This window comes from Hyposmocoma kahamanoa, unplaced genomic scaffold (genome assembly GCF_003589595.1).
Source record: "Hyposmocoma kahamanoa isolate Upper Pololo Valley unplaced genomic scaffold, ASM358959v1 263, whole genome shotgun sequence".
NCBI lineage: Eukaryota > Metazoa > Arthropoda > Insecta > Lepidoptera > Cosmopterigidae > Hyposmocoma > Hyposmocoma kahamanoa.
Window position 1 is genome coordinate 1,581,141 of NW_020653766.1, and position 23,369 is coordinate 1,604,509.

General features: G+C 36.7%; 2 protein-coding genes and 1 long non-coding RNA gene across 8 annotated transcripts in view; 2 read left to right on the top strand and 1 right to left on the bottom strand.

The window, feature by feature from the left end:
• Positions 1 to 1,679: 1,679 nt before the first annotated feature.
• On the bottom strand, positions 1,680 to 17,257 carry LOC113228975 (gamma-aminobutyric acid type B receptor subunit 2). 6 transcript variants are annotated; one of them, XM_026462436.1, is made up of 32 exons: positions 17,204 to 17,257; positions 15,980 to 16,152; positions 14,918 to 15,025; positions 13,537 to 13,674; positions 12,944 to 13,111; positions 12,556 to 12,731; positions 11,258 to 11,432; positions 10,915 to 10,993; positions 10,684 to 10,838; positions 10,066 to 10,220; positions 9,815 to 9,961; positions 9,597 to 9,706; positions 9,211 to 9,237; positions 8,567 to 8,697; positions 8,286 to 8,408; positions 8,053 to 8,163; positions 7,657 to 7,785; positions 7,194 to 7,289; positions 6,920 to 7,105; positions 6,563 to 6,683; positions 6,373 to 6,460; positions 5,951 to 6,134; positions 5,529 to 5,696; positions 5,006 to 5,201; positions 4,592 to 4,693; positions 4,221 to 4,328; positions 3,927 to 3,999; positions 3,769 to 3,824; positions 3,599 to 3,675; positions 3,430 to 3,510; positions 3,007 to 3,325; positions 1,680 to 2,385 (listed from the first exon to the last, which is right to left on the bottom strand). In XM_026462436.1, the coding sequence occupies exons 2-32, from the start codon at positions 16,142 to 16,144 to the stop codon at positions 2,132 to 2,134; spliced, it is 4,206 nt and encodes a 1,401-aa protein (XP_026318221.1). In that variant the 5' UTR covers positions 16,145 to 16,152; positions 17,204 to 17,257; the 3' UTR covers positions 1,680 to 2,131. The 6 variants fall into 6 exon arrangements, with proteins under 6 accessions (XP_026318221.1, XP_026318224.1, XP_026318220.1 ...); XM_026462439.1 differs by having other exon boundaries at positions 14,918 to 15,021; positions 15,979 to 16,152; XM_026462435.1 differs by having other exon boundaries at positions 1,681 to 2,385; positions 3,769 to 3,827; positions 14,918 to 15,021; positions 15,979 to 16,152.
• On the top strand, positions 3,021 to 11,244 carry LOC113228977. The gene is made up of 3 exons (XR_003310367.1): positions 3,021 to 3,096; positions 7,006 to 7,126; positions 11,150 to 11,244. It is a non-coding gene; the product is annotated as an uncharacterized LOC113228977 (long non-coding RNA).
• A 1,704-nt stretch (positions 17,258 to 18,961) lies between the features above and the next one.
• The window catches only part of LOC113228976 (protein transport protein Sec24D-like), a 47,988-nt gene continuing 43,580 nt past the window's right edge, over positions 18,962 to 23,369 (top strand). Inside the window, 2 exon segments of the mRNA XM_026462440.1 lie at positions 18,962 to 19,052; positions 22,766 to 23,356. Coding sequence (XP_026318225.1) covers positions 22,786 to 23,356 — 571 coding nt within the window. The 5' untranslated portion in view covers positions 18,962 to 19,052; positions 22,766 to 22,785.

Here is a 23,369-nt window from a genome sequence, read left to right on the forward strand (position 1 = left end):
CCTGTTTCAGCGTCGACTGAGTCCTACGGAAATAATACACGCTGTATGTATCCTCTGTTGCCATGCCACATTACCCATTGCAAATAGTTTTGTTTGATACCTATTATATTATTTTTTAACTAAACACAATGTGTACTTTGCAACTCTAGTCCATGTCATATTTTTTTAACCTCCAGGGTGACCATCGTACTCTTTCACTTTATGATTATTTCGGCTTCATAACTGTAACGGAAAACTCAAAATCAATTTATAGTAAAAAATCTCATTAAAAATCAATTACGACTTAAAATCCAATGAGCTATTAGTTTCCATAGCGATCAACTGCAAGACAGTGGATATAAATTCATATTTAAGAATAAATATTTTACTGTATAGTTATATGACTTATTTAAGATAACTCTCAATTTTTTTATGTAAAATAGACGAACTAATTGTCTTAATCACAATAATGAAAAATTAATTGATGATACTTCTGCATCTATAAAGCCCTTATAGGATAGAAAAAAATAAAGGAAATAAAGCCAGGGAAAGAAAGTGAATGTGAGTATAACGGAAGTAATCATATATTTGAAATTGAGAGTAAAATTATTATAAGCGATGAAAGTTGAACAATGATAGACTTTGTGGATTATGATTGAATACTGAAGCAAGTGTGTAGATGCTACACGACTCTTTGTGAAAGAATTCGCCCAGGGAAGTACTACCACCTTACCTATTTCTACCGCAAAGCAATAATTTACCGCATTACATGTTTTGAAGGGTATGTTGTGTTGCTTAAATTTCAGGCACATGGGACTTGTCAACTTATGTTTCAGGGTAACAGGTTGAGCGCAGTGGCAGTGCCACTCACATCTTTGTGATCATGATGATGTGATCATCTCTGAGTGACGCTGCAACTGTCATATAGGTTATCCTACGCTTGTTGATGTTGGGTACAGTAGAATAAGCTTGTTAAGAGAAGTCAATGCTGTATGAAATGATTGAATAGGATGTGTACAGCTCCTTTGAGGTGTACATAAAGACACAGAATAAAGACTTTCAAGACTTTTTAGAATTTGGTGTGAAAACTAATGTAATGATAACGATAGAACATGAAATGCTGGTTTAGTAGAATGCTATGAAAAAAATAAATAAGATTGACAGAACAGTCGTCATCATTAGTCGTCGTCAATCGTAGCAATACAATTGCGGAGCTATGTCTACATCAGTAAGAGACAAAGTTAATAATGAGTTTTTACTTTTTTATTTTTTTTAACTTTGTCAAGTGACGGGACGAACAAGTCGTGCACCACAGTTGCAGTGTCACTCAGAGCATTAAAACACAAAGATCTGAGGGGCACTGCTACTGTGTCTGTCACCCTTAGACATAAGTTGACAAGTCCCATGTGCCTGTAATATTAAGTATGTATATCTTACATTTTTTTATAAACACGCAAAAAAACGCCTTTTTAAAATCAAATCATTTAATAACTTACTAATTAGTCTTTACGTGCAAATAGACGCAAAACTCAAATGGCCGACTAAAACCACCTAGAGTCTTATATTTGAATGATTAATTTTAATATTTTACTAATATTCAACAAAATCCCTATGAGTTTTATAATATAACAAGTATAGGTATAGTAAGTAGAGGTTAAAAAACAATTGAACACGTTTTAAGCTAGCAACTAGAAGTTCCGACTAGGAGTATCACAACAGAGAATTAGAGTTTAAATCCCAAGTAAATAATTGAAGTATACCACACAAAATGTGCGCAATAGAGGTACAAAAATTGTGCTGAATACATTTCATAAAAGTTTTACACATTCGATGTAAAAGAAGTAAACATTTAATATTTTAGAATTTATTTTAGATTTTTACACTAAGATGAGACCCGTGAGCGAACTTGTCGTTGAGAATTAGATTTAATTCCAAATTACACTTAATTTTAACATTCTACTAACAAACTATTCTAGGAATTAAATCCTCTAATGTATTTTTTCCCTAATTATTAAATTAATTGCATTAAATGTTCATAAATGGTAACATTAACTATTCACATACATACAGCGTTACATAATCATTCAGCGTTCAAAATTTTTCTTTACCTGTTTATCCATGTAGGCCAATTACATTTTCTAGTTAGTTTTTATTACAAATACTCTACAATGTCACATTTAATAGAAATATTAGGACAACTGACTCCGTAGCTTAAATTCAAGCTGTGTGGCTGACTTTTATGTCTTTCAGTGAGAAGTTTATGGAAGATAGGCAAAATTGCACATTCGAAAAGTTCAGACTCTGAGCTAGCTGTATACATCTTCCTTTGGTCCGTAGAGTCTTGGCGTTTAGAATCGCTTCTACTGTAGTTCGCAGATTTACGTTCTTCCCTTTTGTTTGGGGAATCTGCGAAAATGAAACGGTTTCACGTTAACATTGTTAAAAAAGAAACTGCTTAGAACATATATAAAGTCGCACTATATTGCCTTCGCCGACTTTCTTAAATGAAAAAGGAACACTGCTAGTTGAGAAAATTAAAAAAATATTAACATGAAAATTAAAATTTAGTTGAAAGTATCTCGAACTGGCAACACTTATGGTAACTCTCAAGGAAGGGAATTCGCTCTGGGCCTTTTGGAGGGAAAAGTGTCGTTTTTATTTTGACTTTCAATTATTTTGTGAAATCTAGTTTAAAGTGGAATAGCATAGTTCTATTGTGCCTTAATCGAAGATTAAAACGCGGAGTTATACGAATCTCGAACTAAAATACCCGTATCGGCCCGTTCTAAGGAATCCCGAGTCAATGCAAGCACGCCGCCTCATGTTGCCTATCCTCTTTGTAGCGGCCATATTTACAGAAACATAATTAAACGAAGACATGGCTCAAAATACTTATATCCAAGCCAAAATTATGAATAAAAAAAAAATCGAGGAAGGAAGGAGATGTCATGGCGGTTAGTCATTTTTCGTTACATGATGTTAAAATTGTAAAAATACAATTTGAATGAGAATAATTCTAATAATTACCAGATTTATTTCTTGAGGCAACATTGGGGCTGCTTTTATGATGATTTGGCCTAACTTGCTTCACTTGACTTTGTGCTTGCGTCAATCTAGGTGAATCTCCTACGCCTTTTGCTCTTTTCAGAGGTTCTGCCTCTTGCCTAAGCCTTTTTGCAGGTGAATCTTGACTTTTTGCGACCCTGATAGTGTCAGGGTCTGGTCGCCAAGAGTCAGCTTCTTTAGGTTCCGGTCTGATTTCCATGAGGGGTTTTCTTGGGATGTCATCGTGACGGCGAGTGTCTGACTTATCTGTCTTTTCCCTTTCTTCTTGGTAAGATCGCACCTGTGAATAATAATAATAAAAAGATTTACATATCTGACTAAGCATTGAATTCTTTCTGAATAAAAACCCAGCATTTTGAGTTTAATGTAATGTCGAAATGTTACTTGTGCTGAAGACTGTCTTCTTTTAGTTTGAATTTGATGTGGTGGAGTGCTTACTGGCTGCGGAAACTCTGACCCTCGCCTCTGTAACATAATAATATCATTAAGTTTTTGTGCACATATACTTTTGTAAATTAGCCTTTACATTATTCCTATTAGGTACGTTTCTTACCTTTGACAATTTGTCGGTCATCTTGAGGGTTTCGGCTTCCCGATATCCTTCAGGAGTGCCTCCTCTCGTTGTGCCCGCTGAAAATAAAAACGAGTGTATTGTAAAAGAACAGAAAACACCATAGTTTCATTTGAAGGGCACGGAAAGCAATATTTGAAGCTTTAATTTACCATAATTAATAGAAGCGTTCGAAGCTCTCCTCTCCAAGCTTCTGCTGTCCACTTCCCTGCTAAAACAATAAGGCGAAATTAGTTGAGCTTAAAATTATAGAATTGAAGCGGTATTTCTCTATTAGCCAAAGAAGTTTTTAGGCCAATCTAGATAAAACCTGTGATGATGTGGGGATGATTGTTGGCGGCTTTTCTCTGATACACTTCTTTGCATTGGTGAATGATGATGCCCTGAAAAAGGGAAATTAGTACTATATGTTTATGTTATCCATGGTTCTATTAATTTGTAAGGTCACTAATTTGTAAATCAATAAATTGGCACACAACTGGTGGAGCGCTGCACCCGTGGTAGGTTTTTGAAGTCTGAAGGGTTGAATTCTTCATGGTTTTTATTCTTGGTATCTGGCTTTTGGTTAAGAGTTAACGAAGCGTTGTCATTGTCAGTATATTACCTGGTGGTGACTTTTGGCAGGTGTACTGGAATGTATTAGTGTCCCACAAATCGCTCTGGACCACTATGTAATTCTCCTTCTTTCTCTTCTCTGAATCTCTTCTCTGACCTGCAAAGATTGACACATTGAAACGCTCGTAGCATCCTGTATTCGGCCGTATGTTAAGATTGACAGTGGAGCGAGATTTCACTTAAACTAACATTGGCGTCGAGTGCTCTCTGACATACAGAGATTATATTGTACCTAGTTTTGCCACTAAAGAAACCTACAAAGTTCTTCGATTCAATATGTTACTACACACTAATTTCACTGAAATACTGTCTGTATTGACAAATAGAACCCGATTCACGATTTCAAGTTAGTTTACTTACAAGCTTTCTTTCTCTCAGCTGTCGAGTAATCACGGTCTAAATCCAAAATATCTTCGGGTTCTTGTTTAGGCTTCACTGGCGGAGTCGGGTCCCTTTCTTGCCCTAGAAAATTACGAAATCTAAAATCTCTGCCGATTTTTTTTGCAACTATTCGATGTGATATTTGATCAAAATCACGAACTATCATCATGTGGTTTATCTGTGGCCGAAATCGTCATCATATTAGGCTGTCGCAAAAAGATTTGGAACGTATTGTTAGTGTGCGACATGTCTAGCAAGTAAAAATAAGCTACATCTACTATTTAATTAATAAAATATCTACCCAGTAAACGTTTTATTATTTTTACTCTGTTCTTCTGTTATTCGTATGTTTCAATCGTTATTGTTCTTATTTATACAATATTTGGTACTAACCTATAACCTTCCTCTCCATCCCTGGGGGCGGCTCCACATCGTCCTGGTCCACGGATACATGCATTAGGTCAGTTAGCAAAGCAGCTTGACTGACACTGGACATTCTTCTGTGACTTCGAGGACCTGTCTTGAAGTCTCTTGGGTCCCGAGGTGCTGACTCCTGGGTTTTTACAGTCTTCTTTTGCAGTTCTGGAGTCTGTTGGTGCCATTAATAGAAATGTAGATATATATTCTATGTTATTTTGTGCCTCTAATTTATATGGTATTGGATCAGGTTATTAATATTATCACCATGTGGTATATCTGTGGCCGAATTTTTCATCATGTCTGAGTATCTTCAAAAGGCCTTGAAGAAGACCCACTATTACTTACTCTGCTTTATTTTAATATGAAAGTTTGTTGAGATATTGAGAAACAAATCATTTGATGAATTTTTAGTATATAAAAATGTCACTTATTTAAAAAATAAACAGTAACAGAAAAAGTCTAGTTATTGCAATGTTGACTTAACAATTACTGATACCTTATTAACTTTAGGTGTGGCTGCTTTAGTATACATTGGTTCCTGGACCTTGGCAGGTTCAGACTTGGCAGTGGGCGTGACGCTTTGTTTCAGTGCTGGAATAGTCTTTGCTTCCGCTTTCGCTGGTTCTGGGGTTTTGGTTGCAGGTTTAGGAGGCTCTGAGGGTTCCTTGAGAATTATTGTATTGCTTTACACGTGTTTTTGTATTTATATAGTAGCGGGTTCACAAGGATAATGGGTAGTTCGGAAACTTATGCGTGTACTGTTATTTTGTTAAAAAACTAAAACTATTCCCAAAACAGAGAGAAGGCCAAAAACATCATTAAAAATATTATAGATATTTAAACCATGTGTTGTTACATGCTTCTGATACACTCCTTTTAGATAATATGGTTACAGTCTAAATCAGAATAATTTCTTACCTCCGCTGTCCAACCATACGGCAACTTTGCGAGTTGATCTTTTTCTAAAACAGGTTTAGATGACGGTGGGCTAGTGTAATCTAAGTGGTTCTTGAATGATACATTCTTTGTTTGTTCTTTTTTGGGCTCTTTAGGTGGTTCTTTTGCTTCTTTTATAGGTTCTGGAGGTGCAGATGGTTTTGGTCTGAAAAATAATGCTGCTTTCAATTATTGTTTCCCAATGTGTTCTTATAATCTGATGAATTGATCCAGTGGTCACCCGCCTAATGCCAAAGTGGTATCTTCGGTAAAGAAAAAAGATGTACGTAATTCACACACATCCATAAATTCAATAATTTCTTCAATATTGTTAAGAGTATCTTATGTCACTCATACAACATCTCCAAAACATCAAAGAAGATAAAAGAAAACTCGTCACCAACCTATCAGTCTGGTTCTGTAAATTGATGTATTCAGCCTCCGCGCCAGCTGAAGCACTGAGGCTACACACCGAAGTTATATCACTGGTTTCTGAAATTCCAAAGAAATTTTCATTGCCTTTCAAGATCCGTAGATAATTTAGGTCTACAAATAACTTATAGTGCAGTAAGTGAAAATGGCTTAGGAGCTTACCTGGATGGCTGATGTTGTCTTTCGGTAGAGGCAGTCTTGTTCGTTGCGTAGCTGGCGAGCGGGAGTCGCCTCGAGTGGATGAGTCAGATCGAACGTCTTCACCAAGTTTGCTCAGTAACATCTAGAAGAATGGTATTCATAGTTTTTATTTCTCGAATTAACTTATTGTTTCCATGTACCTACATTGTTACCGAGAGTTTCGCGAGTTCTGTCCTAGCTACAATCAAGGGAATTCAGAGTGAGTGATTCGGTTTTGTTTATGTATGTGTAGGTGGCATCATTTTGTAAGTTTAGCTTGCAAGGCTGTACACATTATGTACTTCATTTCATTATATTGCCAAATACTACATAGATTACCTGAAGTTCGTTCTCCTTCGCCTGTAAAGTTCTTCTATATCGGTTATTATACTGCCTGAGTTCTTTCATCCGTCTTTCTAATTCAGGTCCTGGCGATCGGCATTCATGAGTGGAAGCTGGTCGAAGAGTTGCCCTAATGCGAGATGGAGCTGCACCTGGTTGACCGTTTCGTCGGAGCTCAAGAAGCTGGAAATAATCAGTAATAAGGTAATCTGATACATGTATCTATAAATATATGCAAAGCAAATTGTAAACTCAACATGAGTTTGTTTACCTTTGGTACAAACACTAAACACAAAGTAGCAGTAGTGCAGAAAATTATGAAGATGGCAATAAGCACAAATAACGCATCTTTGTGGTCCGTCAAAACCTGAAAAGTAACGATTTCCTATAAATTTAATTCCAAAAGAGGCACAAGGATTCACAGCCGTCTTAATGCCAATATGGATAAAAACCGAACGTTTTAAAAACATCAAAAAATCTATCGAGTTCTCAGGTTTTCGTGATTGTTACACATAGGAAATAAAAATTTTTCCGGATTTAAATCGCGTCGACTGGTAACCGTGGCCATGTGACATGTAAAGGGCCCAAAATTGGTTTGTTTGAAAAAACAAATATATGTGATTTCAATAAGGAAAATATTTAACTTCCCATCAAAAAATCTGCCAACTTTGGTCTCAATCTTATTTTGTTTGACGCAAGTCACAAACCCGATTCTTAAGAACAATTTTACTTACCAGCGCAATTGCGGCACCCATAATACACATGATAAGCACATTATAGACTGATAAGCCGATATGCTTTGAATCGTTCAAAGCCGGGATGGAAACGTGTCTCGTTTCCCAAGCAAGAAATGCTCCGAATACCTGAAATGTAAAATGAGGATAGAAACTAAACGCCGATAAAGTTAAACAATGCGACAAATGGCTTTCGTCTATAGATGTGTAATGAACACGTATGCAAGATTATGGTAAATGTATTTAATATGTGCAGGGATGTACTATTTAATTGAAGTTATTAATTGGTAATTAGCCAATGAATAGTAGCCATAACAACAATAGTTCACCTATAAGAGATAATAATATTCAAAAAATTAATATTTTAACTATACGAGTTAATGATATAAATCTTACTAATAGTAGACCCTTGTAAGCGTATATAATGCCTATGAATATAGACATTCTTTCGGACTGGCAGTATTCATTCTCTTGTACTATTACTATGTCTTCGCTGGATGGGTGCGGCTGAGAATCAAAGAAATACACAAATTTATTTAATGTTCAAAACAGCATAACGTAACTAATAAAATCTATACACATTTTCCTTGAAGCCAACTGCTACAGCAGTAATTATATATAGTACTTACATAAGGTTCTAGTTGTTTGGTAGCTCTGTAGAATGGATCAGAGACCTGCCAAGTAGTCATGATGGCAAGATCAACGCATAACAGCACGCCCACCACCATAAAAAGCTGATAGTCTTTGATGACCTGTAAACGAATAGAAAAATTTATTATGTGGATTGATTGTAAATAATTTTTTAGACTACATACGGTGACAATGCTGGATTTATGTAATAACAATCCAAACAAATTCTGTTGTAAAGAATAAGCGTAGTTTTAATGAAAATTATAAAAAAATTACGAACCTTTTTGTTCAACTTAACGTCGGTGAAGATTGAATGAACTCGCCAAGTCTTGGAAAACATAGCGCCAAAGGCCAAGCTGAAGCCGGCCATCAGAAGCCAGGCTCTCGCTGTGCAGATGTACGGGAAAGCAGCTGTAGGTGATACAACAATAGGGTCAATTGTAATTAATGAGATCTTTTATCATTAACCTGAGTTTAAAATTAAATAGGTTAAACTAGTGTTTTAGTACGTATTTTAAGATACCCACCAAATTATCGAAGATAATTATGTATAAGGAGCAAGCTATGGCATGGTTTATGATCGAATTATAGAAACACATTCAATCAAAGAAAAGGAAGTTTTAAGCATGAAACCCAAACTCGAAATGGATAGAAAAACTTGACGGAACACCAAAGCAGACTTACAGAAGCGGATGTAATGTTGACCAGCACACCAAAATATCCACACACCATCGATAAACTGCGCGGATGAAAGTAAAGGAAAAAGTAACCAAAACTTGGAAACATGCTGACTCCTGTGACCTAGAAAACAACCTAGGCCTTTCTCAGAAATCTAAACTAGGGGTTCCCAAAGTTTGGTTGGCAGGTTCCACATAACCCGGGGTTAAAGCTCAAGCTTTGGGATTGGGGATCAAGCTGTTTTACCTCCACGCTCTGTTTCCTGAGAAAGACCTAAGGATCAATGAACACGATGAGATCAGATGACGTAATGGCGTGAATGATGATGTGCTAGCGACATGCGAATCGAAAGTGCTGGAAATTTAAATTTATAATTTCAGTTTAATTTTTTTCAAACGTGTTTTGGTAGATTGAACGAACGGTCTTTCTGTCTATATCATAACTACTCAATATTGCAAGACAACACATTTTTTTAAGCTGGTATGCTACGCTTGTTTAATCACCAGAACGTGTTAAAATTATTAGTTAAAGTTTACCTTCGATCCGAAAAGACAGAAAACATAAAGATATTTATGACATTGCGATAAGGAAAGACAAATAGATATGGGAACGGAAGATTTGATGATACATACCGATGCTGCTGAGACTGGAGTCAAGGCCAAGGAAGATGACGCTCAAGTACGTGAGCATGCAGCCAATGATGATCAGGTTATTCAAATGCGGCGATGACATCTTTATATACCTTGGGAAAATATAAAGTTATTTGATTTTCTGGCTTTGGTCTGTTTGTTGGTTATTTTCTAATTTTTGATATAGTGAAAGTACGAACAAGAAGAAAAGTATAACTTACCTTTGATTCCTATAGTGTATGTTCATAGCCAAAAACCCGGTTGCGAGTAATATCCCTAAAATGGAACAGGAAACTAATACAGAGTAAATGGTAATATTCACTTGTGTGTGTTCGATGAGACGCAATGTGCGATCTTTTGGCGGATTCCTAGAAAAGATAAAATTAATCAATTAATCTTAGAACGGAATACCATTTATTGATATCTTACGGTTGTATCTCATGGATTGGCAAATTTAATTTCATCTACTCACTTTCCAATCCATTTAAAATTTTCGCCGATGGTAAGATCCAGGTGGTCTCTTTCAGCGCAATACTCTCCCACTTTTACTTCTCCCACATGGTCTCCTTGAAACTGTTTCAGTAGAATAGACGCTTTGCGCTCGTTGTCATAGAAACGTACAGGTCCCTGAAAGCATATGTAAAATCTTTACCGAGTGCCTACTAATTCTTTCTAAGTTACTATCGTCGTTAAATACGTCCTAAATAAAGGTTGCATAATTAAACCTTTGAAATTGAACAATGATATCATTTTAGTCGAAATGAATGAATTTATATACCTCAACGACATTGCTTTACCACTACAATACGATGTAAAATACCAGCGCTTATACATCACAAAGATAATAGATAAAATAATGTGCCAGACAACCACAGCAATGGCCTGGTCTCAACTAAGGAATTCCCTGTACTATAAATACCCGAAGAATAAATTTATTCCGGGACACTATCCGGAATGTATAGACCAGGAGCATTTTAGAAAAGTCATTTCCAAATTGGTTCTAACCAGAATCGAACTCGGGTCCTAATCGTCCAGCGTCCACGGTGCAAACCGTTGGACCACTTAGGTCGACAATATAGGATATACTTACCGTGACTCCCTCAAAGGACACATTGCTCAAAGCATCCAAGAATAACTGTTCCCACTCTTTATCTCGATATCGGAAGTCCTGTACAGTCTTCTCCTTGTGCTTTAACTTCACTCGTTGTGCGACGGTCTGTATGGCTAGGGCCATTGCCCAAATTCCTGAGAAGTAAATAAATATTCGTATAAAATTCTTCTCAAAAACATGGTTCGGGTGTGCAATTCCTTTAAGTCTTACCATCATAAGTGTAACCATGAAATCTAGAATATTCGATGCCTCTTCTTCGATCGTATTCGATTTGATAATCTTTCGCTGTCTGCAAGAAAACCATTAACATTATTTTTATTCAAGAAAAAGTGGATCAATGCTATATTCACAAAATTACTTGTACATTAACACTATAACAATCTATTTATCAAACATAGATTAAATTCTTAGAAATGTTTATGATTTTGTCATTTACTGTTTTCAGCGACTTAACAAAGAGGAGTGAAGTAAGTGAAAGTAAATCTATTGCTAAATCTTGAGACTGCCTGAAACTGAATTCAAAGATTTTAATCATAACTCTTGCATAACTTACTATTCCGGAAACAGTAGTCTCCCCTGTGGTAGACAAAGGTAGAAGATCCGTCAGTATGGCAGTGTCCAAAGACGTGGAAAGATCTTTCTTCGAGCAGGGAGCTCGACGTAACCACCACTTTTCGCTGTAAGTGCCTTGCAGGAGCCATGTGTATGCTCTCCCGTACATTTCTAGCCTGAAAAAAAAACAACAAAAAGTATTACATATGCAGAACTTGTTATATTAAATATTAACAAGACAAAAAACTTCTGGAAAAATTATCTAAAGTGATGGTATTTAGTCATAATCAAAGTTATTTCAGTGATAAAAACACAAATTGCCTATTTCATCTGATCCAACATTAAATATGTTTAAAGAATTGCAACTAATAATAAAACACGGAACTCTGGCTATTTTTTGCGGGTCAAATTATTTACCACGTCAAGGGCAAAGATGTCTGCGAAACACAGAATTGTATCCATTATTTCAAATATTATCTTTACAAAACAACGTTATCTTCACGTTCACTGTTAGAAACAAACTAGCGTGCTCTCGCGTTTCATCTAAGCTAGGCTATAAATAGAACGGCCCTCACTTCGTGAAGATCCATTTAACGTAAATCAACGCATACACTAGACGAGTAATCGACATTGAATCTCAAGAATGATTCCTGTATGTAGTACTATCTCTTTTCACTGACCAACTAACGAATGTAACGGTGATTATTGTTAACCGTTCTAGGTATATTTCAACTAATTAGCGTAGTGTATCAAAAGGATAAACAATACAGAGTCAATAATACGTGTTGATAGTTAAGCAAATAATTTTTCCTGAAATTTTTCTCCAGTATATTGCTTACAGCGCTAATGACTAGTAACAGACTTCCTGGCTTACTTTTCGTTTTTTTGTGACCAAACAGCAGAGATTATGACAGTAGTCTCAGTCAGTTATTAACCTATCTGTATTTGAACGTAAACTTGTACACAATCGATCTGAATTTCAATGTATGCAAACCTATGTTTTCATACATTGAAAGGAGGAGAAAAAATCTCCAGCAAAAATTTTTAAATCTTCTTCCTTCTTATTTAAGAGCTAGGCTCTTGTCCGTGGAGGAATAATTTTCTCAACATAAACTTTTCCGCTTATCTGTTGTAATAAACTTCGTCTTGGAATTCTTCTGCTTTTCTTTCTTCCTGTCTTCCCTCTTATGATGCTTCCAAGAAATCTGTCGCGTTTGGTGACGTATCAGATGCCCAAACTTCTTTCTCCTTCAGTTCTGTCTGTGAAATTAATTTAGGTATACAACTAACAACACTTACTGGTAAGCCTCACAGAAGATCTTAATAGCCCAAGTCTCGTTGAAATTCCCCAGAATGATCCTGATGTCCTTCTCCTTGAGCTTGGTCAATGCAGTCCTGACTTCTGTGGCGAAGCTCTGGGTTTCCGCTATGTCGAAACCTGCTGTATCTAATTCCGCTACTAGACGGTTATGGGCCTAAAAATGAAATCAAATGGTATGTTCAGATAAAAATACAGTTTAGTTTCTGTAACTCAATTACGTGCTGTGATTTTCAAGGCTTTGTGTTTTTAAAAACTTTTTTGAAAGACTTTATAAACTGATCTAGGTTCATGGATAAATATCCAGCTTACATCCACTTTTAATTCTCCTGGTGTGGTGGACAGTAACTTAACATAACTTTCACTTACCAAAGCATATCTCGGCTCGTTTTGATAGATAGTTCCAACCCTGGTCCAGTTGAAATGCTGTAGCAGCCGGATTCTCGGCGCGTTGAAGGCGTTTTCCGATGGCACGATGCGAAAGAAGTTAGGGAATGCCTCCTTTGTAAACATAGGATGCGTGTCTGCGTATGATAACTGTTAGGAAACAAACACATCTGTAATTTTTAACAGGATTATACTACAATTGTTTTCTGAGATGAAGATGTCAAAATTTATGGCTCGGCAGATTTCTCTTGCGTGGTTAATATCTTACCTACGGTGAAACATAGACTTAATAGCAACAATTTTGAAGTAAAAACAAAAACACGTCTTGCATTCTTTCATTTTTCCATAAAGGGCGCAATCCTTATTGAACTAGCAATGAGCTCAGTAGCTCAACACAATTTTCTGTAAATTTTTGCGATGTAAGTCATGTCATGTTGCGCCGGAAGTGTGATAGCAAGCTGAGTTAGATTTAAAAGAAAATAGCCTCTTGTATCAGGCAAAACCTGGGGTTTATACCTTTCCAATTTACGAATATTACTCGTATTGAGCAAAATATTAAGGTTTTAAAGTCTTGCCTGCGTAAGATGCCAATGCTTGGATGCCTTCGCGATAGGATCAGTCACGTGTGTGCACGCAGCACCGAACAGCATCAACTTGTGTGGTCCGCTGTGCATCATGTCGAAGAACGACTTCACACCTACTGCTGCGTTACACTGTGGGAAGCAAAAAAGAAAAACATATATATAAAATCAGTTACAATTGTGTTGAAGGTTAAATTTTTAGAAACGCCTGTCATGGCATAGTATAAATAAGACAAGTAGTGTAACTAGCACCGTGTACGGACGTACACATTCGCATAATCTCGCGGTGCACTCGTGTCGCACAATGCGGGTCGTCACACACGCCATCCATTATAGAATTGAAGCGCTCCATGCTTAAAAAATGACATCAAATAGTAGACGTGTTTAGTATTGTGTTTGTGTTGTTGGAATACTCTTACTCTCATAATCGAGATACCAAACCGCGATGCTGGCATAAGAATATCGTTAAGTATCAACAGTAATGCATTTCACAAAAGTTATTTCAACGTCGTACGAGAATATTGTGATGAATATCTTTTTTTTAAATTATGCTTACAACCTGTAGGAACGATTAAAATAATAATGTAGTATCTGAGTCTTCATTAATTTTATTTTTAACCGACTTCAAAAAACGAGTAGGTTCTCAATTCGGCTGTTTTTTTGAGTGTATGTTACGCAATTACTCCGGCCGTTATTTGTGAACCGATTTTGATGGTTCTTTTTTGTTGGAAAGAGAATACCTCAGTGTTACCTCCCATTGAAATTTGAAGAAAATATTTAACATATGGGTGGCAAACTAGGTGATGAATTCGGTTTCTCGTACTTTCCGCTAACGTCAATATAACTTGGCAAATAGATGTCGTTCCACGAACTTGTGGAACATGTTTCTTTTTTATAATTAACTTTTATTTTAAAAAAATATTTTTTTTTATCTAATACAATTTTTGTACTAACAGTAGCATAAGATAAATTTGTAAAATGGACTGTAAATTGTCTGATATAAATGATTTTTGTTTTTTTTTTCTTTTTTTTTCAATTATGTGACAACCCTACGCACCAAGCGACATTATTAGCCCCCTTTATACACTCATTCTCACGTGATCAGGAGCGTACAGAATTGCGCGCGGGAATGCCTGCACGCGTAATCGTGCGCGATTACCTACTGTTAGAAGTTTATTATGCTAACGTTCTTTCAGAGCGTCCACGTAAAATGCAACTTTGGAACGCACGATTGCGCGCGCGACTGATGTATGCAATCGCAGTCTTTTCCTTTTCGTTCCTTAGAGTGTCTGTGTAAAGCCCGCTATAAACGCGTCGAATGAGCGGGAGTTGGTCTACTTGTCTTTTTATATATACTATGGTCATGGTATCTTACTTCAGTATCATTCCACCACATATGTAGCCGGTAGTTCCTGAGCACAGCATCGTGCTCGTTGACGTGGTCTAGCGCCAGCTTCACACTCGGCATCACCCCGCGACCTACGGCAGTGTTCACGGGATTTTGACATAAAAATTAAAGGACACATCGCCAACTCTACAAAACATCTGTAAATGGTATGACTGCATGGTGGTTAACATTGTAATGATACGACCTTTTTCATAGTCATCCTACCTTTACCTTTTATTACCCTTTTCTGGTTCCTGGCCATTTGTTTCGAAATTTTGAATCATTCTTTAATGCCTTGTCATTCTCACTTTTTTTCTTTCCGTCGTCGCTCTCCTACTCTCTGCCTCCGTGGTCGAACGGTTACCATGCCGGACTGCCACGCAGAGGTCTCAGGTTCGATTCCCGGGCCGGGAGAAATATTTGTATGGCCTACATTTATTCCTCTCGTGATTTTGGGTGTAATTTGTGGTTGTTTATGTGTGTGTCCATGGCACTCGCGACACAGGGTTTCCCTAGTGCGGGGCTATGTTGAGTGTGTGCGTAATTATTATTATTATTACTCTCACCAAATTCTCGAAGAGGGAGGACGTGCGTATGAATCCTTCACGTAAACTCAACCTCGCGTAATCCAATTGTTTTAAAGCATTGGATATCTTGTATACAGAGTAAGGGTAAGTGGCGTAAGTGTCTGCACTGTTTGTTAATGTTTTATAATGTAGTTTTTTTTTATTATGTTTATTTTGGTTACAGCCTGTTCCCTTTCTTTTCTTGTTTATACGTTTTCTTCTGGCTATACAATAAATTAATGTGGATCGGAGTACATAACCTATTTTATTGTCGTGACACTGGCGACGGCACAACTTGACTATAACGCCCCAAATAAAGCTCCGGGCCTTTTTCTTTCCATTACAGCCATAGCCGGTGAGGGTTTTTGTGTCCCAAATAAAAAAATGGCCGGCGGTTACTAAGTACTTACATCCCGATTACACTACGAGTAGTGTATATAAACTAATACATCGCTATGATAAAAGTTAATCTAAGTAAGATACCAGTATTGGAATTCTCGACTCCTTTCCCGAATGGAAAGAAGCCAGCGATGTAGACATCGGTCCTTCTGTTGAGTATGACATCCAGGTTAGGCTTCTGCGGTAGCGCGGTACTGATGCTGCTCAGGCTGCTGACAGTGCTGATCGCGAAGAGGAGTAGTGCTGACATGGTGGAGACTGGAAACATATCGACGTGGAACTTTTAGTTTCCTAATACACTTTGATTTATCCACTCAATTGGACATTTTAGTAGCTATTTCTACCACCAAACAGTAATGTGAGCATGAACGATGTTTTTCTTAGAAAAACTCATGGTTATTTCCAAATTCCGACACCCGATTTCGAATCCACGGCCTCTGTTTGAAAGGCAGTAGCTGAAACCGTTAGGCTACCACGGCTTTTTCATTAAAATTCTATAAAATTAATATTAATTCTAACTTCATGGCGAGACCAATGTCATAGAAGGTTCCTTTTCTTAGACTCTTGAAAGACCCAATCCCTAAGAGCGTCTCGCACTACGTCCAATTCCGAATCCGAGAAATGACTGTCCGAATTGTCACACGGATAATTTTATCTCCAGGTGTACAAGCGATATTCGTATTTTTTCGGATTTCGCCCAGGGTAGTACTGCCACCTTACCTATTTATGCCCCCAAGCAGTAATGTGAGCATTAAGGGTGCTGGTGAAATTACAGGCGCGTGGGACTTGTCAACTTATGTCTCAGGGTGACGACCGCGGTGCAGTACCTCTCAGATCTTTACGATTTAAAGCTCTACAGGTCAGGCGTGTCGCTGGACACCAAGCGCACGACTTGTGCGTCCTGTCACTTGGAATCGTAAACAAAAATTACCTAGAGCTATCGGTACTTAATAGGAGTTCCCGCGACGTTGCAAGTCCTATGTGTCTTGAATTTCACCAGCACTTTTATCCATCAAAACTGGAACGCAGTAATGCTCATTTACTGCTTAGTGGCAGAAGTAGGTAAGGGGGCAGTTCACAAGGAGGTTTAGCTGCTACTATTATTCCCTACATAAAGCTATCTAGTAATTAGACGGATATAATTAAATAGACTTCATTTAAATGATTTCCGATATCAAGTCCAATTTTTTATTTACATACGAATCAAAATGTATTAAAATCCTGAAAACCTGCTTACTTAAGCAAATATTTATATACTATAAGCAATTGCCAAAATACGTCGGTTAATAAGATAGCAAATATCACTTACATTATCACCAAAATCGACGAATGAATTTCACGTAAGCCATGTGCTGGGCGCAATGCTGTAATATGCTGAAAACCTTTTTATTTCACTACATTTCTTTGAAAAACCTATTCGTTTCATTACTATATGAACAAGTTAGCATTTTGTATTGAAAATTTTCACACGAAAACGAAGGAAAACTATAGAAATCATATTAAAACGAGCTACCTTTTTAGATTCGCAATTTCGAAATTTAGTCTATTGAATTCTTTACTTTGTACCACAAAAAGGAACTCTATTGCATAGAAAATAAATACCACAATGGTTAGCGAAACTGTTCTAAGAATTTCCAATTTCACTACACTAAAGATAAAAAGTAGAATTTATTGATATTGAAAATTCTACTGTGATGTTGAAGTATAAAGCTCATACTAGAATGGATGTTGTTACGGTCTATATTTGAAAATGGTACGCAAGAGAAGGCAAACACGCAAAATTAGGCTTTCATGGTGTAAATCGATAGAAGGGGGTTTGACGGTTAAGGGATGGGAAATACGACGTCGATAAATTTTGGTTATTTATATATTAGTGTACCGTTTATATGAATTGTAAAAACCAGGAACATAAACAAAATATACTTTAAGCGCCTGATGTATTTAAATAGCAGATTTACTCAATGTAGTGTATTTTGAAACAAAAATACATACATACATAAGCTCACGCCCTAGTCCCAGAGGAGGGGTAGGCAGAGACCACGGAACGCCCCTTTGCTCTATCCTGACACAAAAATAATAGGAACATTTTTTATTTCATCGTTATGACATTCTTGTATGAGGTAATAACATTTTTTAGGAGGTATTCCAAATAACTAAATTTAAATTGACAAGGACAACTGTTTTTAGAAGACTAAAATTGGTTTTTTGTCAAGACTAAAGAAATATTTCATCGACAGCCTTGATATCTCATCCTTAAACTTTCTTCATTGCGCATGCGTGAACCCTGGGCGTGCCGTGTTGGTAGCTTGACCAGTCGGCTAACATTGGGTTCCTTCCTAATATCCCACAAACGCCTGTAAACATAAAACTTTGCCAGAGTGATATAAATGTACCTTCATGGAATAAGCTAAAAAGATTTTTTTAATTTATTGTGTCATTATTTTATGACATTTATTGGTTATGCAAAAAAAGGAGTCAATACCTAAAACAAATTGAAAATCTGTAATGTAACTCATGCAGACGTATTGATGGATAAAACTGTGAAACTAGTTATGTACCTATAGCCTTTTTTCTAAGTTAGCAATGCATATAAATCAATGTTTTCTTTTTATGTACCATAATTGTAACGCTAGTTCATCGTCAACCCATCAGTATAATCATTATGCAATTTATTTTGTCTACACGTGTTCTTCAGGCGAAATTCGTTAAAGTAATTAAGATATCATACAAATAAATTTCTACTTTAAGATAATGTAATATGACCGAAAATAGAATAAAATAGTCTACAAGTGACACTTCACCATTTTCGTTGCCATATTAATGAAAAAACGTTCCCTTATAATAGATTATTGCCAAGAGAAATGAAAGAAATTAGAGTAATTTCAAGTATTTTGTGTGTGTTAATATTTTAAAATTTTTTTATAATAACACTATTTAAGAAAATGTTGCATAAATTTAGCAATGGTAATGTAAGACACAACAAAATAATAGAAAATACGTTCCACTTGACGCAGAGTGTGTAAAAAAATTAAAAGTTCCACATAAGCGAAGTCTAACTGACAACACCGCCAGAATACGTGGCCCCGAAACTGTATGTGAATTTGTGTCTTGTTTACATTTTTTACCGTATTATTTCGCCAGGAAACCCTACAGGAGCCGTAAGTACACAAAAACGAATATACATTCTTAATTTGTGTAAATTTTGACTCCCAGAATTCTTGTTTATCAAAGTGAAAACTATTTACGAAAATACGACCGCAGCTGTCAAAATTTAAATTCTAAGTTTTTGTGGTAGTTTTAGATATTACAGCGATGTTTTGTTGTTAAATAACTGAAAATATGCACTTCTTTTCGTCAGACAAAACCTATTGCTTCCGTTTAAGTAAATTTATTGGAAAAAATGTATTCATCAGCACGTAACCGATGCTGTCTGTTGTGGATTTTTCTTATTAGATTCCAGGTTTTGACGTTCTTATAACCTAATCTAGCATAATAAACTACTAAACTACTCATAAATAAAGACTGCACGGTATAATTTTTCAAGAGTAACAAAATAAGGCAAGTAATATCTATACCTTCTTATCATTTAAATATGACCTACATAGTTTTGTTATTGGGAGATTATAATTGCAATAATAGTGTAGCATATAACAATATAAACAAATAATTGTGTATTTAAGTACATACACAAATGTGTAAATGCTTATATCAATAAATAGAATACAGAATCACAATAACCAAACTTGTGATGTCACAACTTATGACTGTGGGGTAATGACTTATTTCAACATTAATCACTAATTATAATTACAGTTATCATAATGATTAGTAAACACCTGAATGTTAAGTTTTTAAGGTATGTAATATAAGAACAATTAAAGTCTACTATAGTCTGTCTTTTTTGAAAATGGAGCAAAATGACAGTGTGTACAAAAGTGCTGCCCGCTTGCAGGCAGCTAGTGATTCTTCTTTAAATGTTATGGCCCCATCAAAGTAATTGATATTTTGCCAATGTTAAGTTGAGGAACACACGTGTTTTTATTCAAAAATTGACTGGTAAAATTCAAAAGAATTAACTGAGAGGAGAATCTCCAAATCTACAACTACTGTAGTTGATAAATATTCTAAAGACTATCGATTGAATGTTGGTCATGCTTATGCAATATACATAGCCAACCTTGCTTCATTTAAATCACCATCTGCCTATTATTCATCCAACTGCTGCGCACACCTTCATTTGAATTGTCAATTTTTTAAGTTCATACATACATTCAATGAAGAAGGCAATAACGCAAATAGTAATAATTAGAATGTCGTAACATTCATAATTCAGATATTCTTGGCATGGTTTTATCTTTCACAGTGTATTGATGAAACTGTTGATAAAAATTGCACGACTATGTCAAATTTAATGAAAAACTGGCAACCCTGCAAATTGTCACTTAGCAAACGACACCACTGAAGTCGAAAATAGGAGGTTTTTTGAATTTTAAAATACTCAAGTCAATATAAAACTAGAATATCAATAAATATAATATAACTAACACACGTACAGTATTGTTATCCACAAATAGAGCACTTTACTTGGTACTTGGTGTAACGGGCTGGTGTCCACAACTCCATGTCAAGGCGCCAATTTTGCATGTGGTGGCCTACTTGTGCCACTCAAGCTCCTCCAGGAATCTGAATGGATCAGGAACTTCTTGATTTACTGAAGACTTCGGGGAGTGACCTCGGCACTCTAAAGTGCTTCTCCCTGTAGTTGGCCACGCCGGAGCATTGTAGTAGGATGTGCGCAGCCGTTTTCCTCCCCTCCATGCACACTCTACACAGGCGGCTGTCTTTGATACCTAAATTGAACAGGTGTTTATTGTATGGACAATAACCCGTAAGGGCGGCATCGGCCGAGTGTGAGGGTCGTATTCCAGAACTCTACTCAATGCTCAAGTCAGGACTTGAGCAGACTTGAGTGTGATTTCAATCGCTGGAAATACGACTCTAATGCTTATTTCAGTGCTTTAAATCATACTCAAGTCCTGACTCGAGCATTGAGTAGAGTTCTGAAATACGATCACCGACGATACGATGCGGTCTTGTTTGCTAAGAGATGAAATGTCAGTTTACTTCCATCTTCAAAAGGACAGACTATAGAAGACTAGGACAGTTCTGAAGTTATTATAAGTTAAGATACTTCCAGTACTTTTGCAACCCAGTTATATCTTGTACAAGTCCTGCAGAAATTGAGCAGGGTTTTTTAGCTTTGAGTATGCATCCTCTGCTTGCCTAAGGCTTGTGACTTTAAGAAAGCAAGGTTCACTTTACATGGCATATACTAGAGTTATTCATCTATATTGTTAGGTAGTATATATATGTATGTAGTAGTTATTCACAATGAGAATAATCTCTTGAATATTTTGTAAACACATTCAATTTAAATAGCTTGTATTTGAACAGCCGATGGTACAGACAGTGTTATAGTTATTAAGATATGTAAGGTTAGGTAAGTCGTGTAAGGTTGAGTAATAGTAATATTTCCTTTAATGGTATTGGTTTTGCAATAGACAATGCTCCTTGCATCGTATTTCACCAGTCATACCATGAATCAATTCTGCTTTTCACTATGAGTCCATTACATGGAGATGGCTTAGGCCATAGGGACTCTTGCCCAATATGGAACTCTCACACCAGGTTGTGATGTGAGTCATCACGATGACTCACAACCTGGTGTGAGAGGAAAACAGTCACACAGGTTATATTATGATGTTTTCCTTTGTAGATTACATCCTATGGTATCCTTCCATTAATATGTTCTATTATGTTCATGTTTTTGATACCTGGTTTGATCAGGTTGAAAGCATACTTTCACTAGGTGGTGTTACGGTTTCATGAAATTCTAATTATGCACAATCTAAACCAATCACGACTATGGGACCGTAAATAGCCTGAAACATTGGTTTGTTTAAAAACAAAAACAAAGTATATGGATCAGGGGGAAAAAACAGTTTCATCAAAACTTAAGGCCTAGATAATGTTCGTCATCATCGTAGTTAACCCACTATACATCCCACTGCTATGCCCGGGCCTCATCTAAGGAGGAACCATAATCAGCAGATTTTCAACAGTTTACACAACGATGTTTTCCGTTACTGGGCTACTACTGTTCTGGCATGTTGATCAAGGTTGCCTGGCGTGTTATTATTATCAGCAACTCTTCTAGAATTTTGTCATACCTGGCACTAACAATGTTTTTTCTTCACTGTAAGCAAGAGTTATTGCTACTAAATATTCACAAATGTATGTAATCTAGATATTAAAGTCAACTTCTGAGCTGAGAAGCAACCATTGTCCCACTGGGCTATTACAGCAAGCAGTTATTATTGACCATTCATAGTCTCATTTCTACAATATCGATGCCTTACTATCTCAATCTCGTATCTTATACAGAGTGATTATTCAGGGGATGACAAAACTTTCTATTTATCTTAAATTTCTTATCATGGGTGTTAATTTGGATGCGAAATCAGCCTGTTACATTTGTATATACAATTCATTTTTATTGCATTACAGTAACTTTGAGCTTTAAGATACGAGTTTAAGAAAGTAAGGCGACGATATCTCACATTGAACACAGATAGAGTCTGTAGAATAGCATAATGCACATTAGTATTCAAAACACAGTAGTTCACACTTCATCAAGTGCATTGAGTGTATTTTTCTATACATAAATATAATTAATAGGGTAGTACCTATTTATTTATTATTTATTCCAAGGATAGCTTATCTTGGGTGCATGTTTTCTACAGGTTAAGTTAAAGTTATCTTTTAATGAAGAACAAGTTATTTTACCTAAACAGTAATCTTTTCTCTTCAGGTTTATCGGCTTCAAGCAAGATGATGAATCCACAATTCCCACCTCCGGGCCAAAATAATAATGTACCAGTAAACCCTATCCATCCTCCTGGTTCTCAAGACTACAATGGTGTCCAGAACGCCAACATGTTCAACCAGATACCTCCAAATGGACCACCAAAACCGTTTGACCATAATGACATGTCGCATAAAATGCAAAGCATGAATATAAACGGTCCTGGTTTCCCAAATGTATCAAACTCACAGCTGCCACTTGGTCAAATGCCACCAGCAAGTTTTCCTCCTACGTCAAACTTTGGTCAAGTGCCTCCAGGGCAAATGCCACCGGGGCAAATGCCACCAGGGCAAATGCCTCCACTGCAAATGGCACCAGGAAGGCCACCAGTCGGTGGAGCACAGTTTCCGCCTCAGAAACCTCCTCCCTCATCTACGCCTGGTCAGTTCATGCCACCACAGAGCCACACTCCTGATACGAGTAGACAGTTGCCTCCAATGAATCAAGCGAGTTCTCAACCCAGTCATGGCTCAATGGGACCACCGCAAGGATCACACCAAGGGCCACCACAAGGACCACCACAAGGTCCACCACAAGGTCCACCACAAGG